The sequence below is a fragment of the Chaetura pelagica genome, unplaced genomic scaffold (assembly GCF_000747805.2).
Source record: "Chaetura pelagica isolate M959 unplaced genomic scaffold, ChaPel_1.0 scaffold69, whole genome shotgun sequence".
Classification (NCBI taxonomy): Eukaryota; Metazoa; Chordata; class Aves; order Apodiformes; family Apodidae; genus Chaetura; species Chaetura pelagica.
The window spans coordinates 938,362-940,778 of NW_009970724.1; the positions used below are offsets into that span (position 1 = coordinate 938,362).

Consider the following 2,417-nt stretch of genomic DNA (forward strand, 5'->3'; position numbering starts at 1 on the left):
GCTCCCCATACAGGACCACACTACTCTGGAGAATTTTCTTTGGGATGTTAAGGAAAGGAGACATTACAAAAATTCTTAATTAAATTAAGTCAGGTTGACTGCAAGTGAAGGAATACAGGGCAAATTTTCTGAGGAAGGCAAAACTGAAGAGACTGAACAGTTACTCCCTAGGGAGAGTTATATCAGAGTAATAAAAAGCTGGATACATCTAAAAAAAATGTATGCCCTCAGTTGAGATGAAAAAACAATATTTTGGAGTACAATGACTGAAGATTAACTTTTTCTTACTCTTACATGGAACAGAACCAAAACACTTGGAAAGAAAACTCTTGAGAACAAAAATGACTTCTCTAATGAGCAGCAGAGGTTTTCCATTTGCCAGGGTGTCTGAATTACTCCAATCCAGGGCTAATCTTACCAGACTCCCCAAAAGACACACCATACTAGCGGCAGCACAGAAGGGCCTTCTCCTGCCCTCCTCCAGACGCCAGGTGCTGTGATGCAGTCAGTGCTGCCTCTTGCTCTGGGGAGCTGATGTTGGGACTGAGACGCTGCACATGCTGCTTGGATTTGCCATCTGTATTTGCACACCCTCCTCAGCGCTGTGGAAGAGGTGCTGATGAGTGACACTTGGCTTGCCCTCCACTCTTCCATGGAGCCTTCTTACTCAGTGAAATGTGCTCCTCTGGGCTTCCTGTGTCAGCCCCAGCAGCCTGAATCTCTCTGCTGGAGGAGTGGCAAAGTAGGCTTTTTGCTCCTCCGAGTACTTCTCCTTCACTTCAATGATGTCCCTGTAGCGGCCGTCCTGCCAGTGGAAGCTGAATTGCTCCAGCAACTCAATTCTTTTTTCCTCTGAGCTCACACAGTCAACAGGGGCAGGCTGTTCCAGGAATGGGACCTGAATATCCGGGAACACGAGGAGACCTCGGATAGCAAACCAACCTCCATACTTGGGATGGATACATACACCGTAGATCTTCTGGAAGAAAAAAAGAAGGATCTAGGATGTGTCTAGTAATGGTTAGAGTCCAAAGTATCAAGCTTTGATGCTACTTCTTACACTCCTAGCCCCCTGCTGGAGTGCTACACAGAGAAGAAAGGAAAGCTCTTTCCTGAACATTGCATTTCATTCCCATTTTCCTGTGCCCACACACACAACCCTGTGTGAAAAGGTCCCTTTCTGAAAATCTAACACAGTAATTAACCACAGTGCATTTTTTTCCCCTATTTATAATGCTCTAAGCAACAGGTCTTCTTTTACACTGAAATTTATTCTCCTGTCTAAGTAGGTTTAATTGATCAAGATACTCTTCTCCATGTGTGCATCCTCCTACCACCCTGAAGAATCTTGGCTTCCAATTCCTGTCTGAAACTCTATATGTAAAATACACTTTCTTGTGATCCTGACTTTGTATTTTCCAGCAGGAAGAACGAGTGATTGCAGCTTGGCCATTCTTTCTAGACTGTGTTTCTGCCTCACCTTTTTTCCCCAAGGATCAAACTTCACATCCTTCCTTTGGTAGTAATATGCAGCTCCAGCGACATGGGCAGCTGTCTGTGCCAAGAACTTGGGCTTTCGGCTTGGCAGGATCTCATAATCAAAGATGATGTCCACCTTCTGGTCAGGAAATTTCTGGGAAAATTAAAAAAAACATCAGCCCAGGCTCATGGAGAAAGATGTGCCACTACAGAGGCAGTGGATACTAGCAAACTAGGCACGTGGGAAGCCTGCAGATTTCCATGTGCTGCTACTGGAATCTATAAGCATACTTGTGGCCTTGGGATTTCAAGCACTCCACACAGCTACAGGATGCAGAGGCAAAGAAAGAATATGCAAGAAATGCAGGTCAACAGCCTGTTGAGGCTCTTGCCATCACGAATAATGCTTTACCCTTCTAAAGAGCAAGGACAGGAACCTGGAGGGCTTTGTCTTACTGCTCAACCCACCTGATTCTATGCCACAACAGTAAAAGGAGCAGGTATTTCAGGTTCTTACCTCCTTCACAGATGATAAGTGATGACAAACACACTGATCCACAGGATCCCTGATTATCTTTAACCGTTCTTTTTTCACAAAAGGTTTAAGGGCTTTGTCAAACATTGAAGGGGTGCTGAGGATCACGAAAGCCAAGGTATCATCTGGGTAGGGGAGATGAAAGGCTGGCTGAAGAACAGCATTGTACCATCCAACCTTCCAAAGACAAAAACATCTCCATTAAAACAGGAACATGGCTCTTTTGTTAGTGGACATGCAGGAATTTTAAAAGGGGAAAGAAGTATAGCCACCTTCATTTGCAACCCAGATGTGTGGCCTGCCTAGGGCCTTCCATTCAAACCAAGTTGTTTTGCATACTGAGAAGCTGTACCTTGATGTGAGAGATAAGAACCATCCAATGCATTCAGCTCAAGCCCTTTAT

At 44.7% G+C, this 2,417-nt stretch overlaps 1 protein-coding gene across 1 annotated transcript; it reads right to left on the bottom strand.

Annotated features, from left to right (window-relative positions):
* Nucleotides 1-667: 667 nt before the first annotated feature.
* Nucleotides 668-2,203, bottom strand: MMACHC (methylmalonic aciduria (cobalamin deficiency) cblC type, with homocystinuria). Its single transcript, XM_010006556.1, has 3 exons — nucleotides 1,997-2,203; nucleotides 1,481-1,633; nucleotides 668-979 (listed from the first exon to the last, which is right to left on the bottom strand). Exons 1-3 carry the CDS (start codon nucleotides 2,099-2,101, stop codon nucleotides 668-670), a joined length of 570 nt encoding a protein of 189 aa, XP_010004858.1. The 5' UTR covers nucleotides 2,102-2,203.
* Nucleotides 2,204-2,417: the final 214 nt, after the last annotated feature.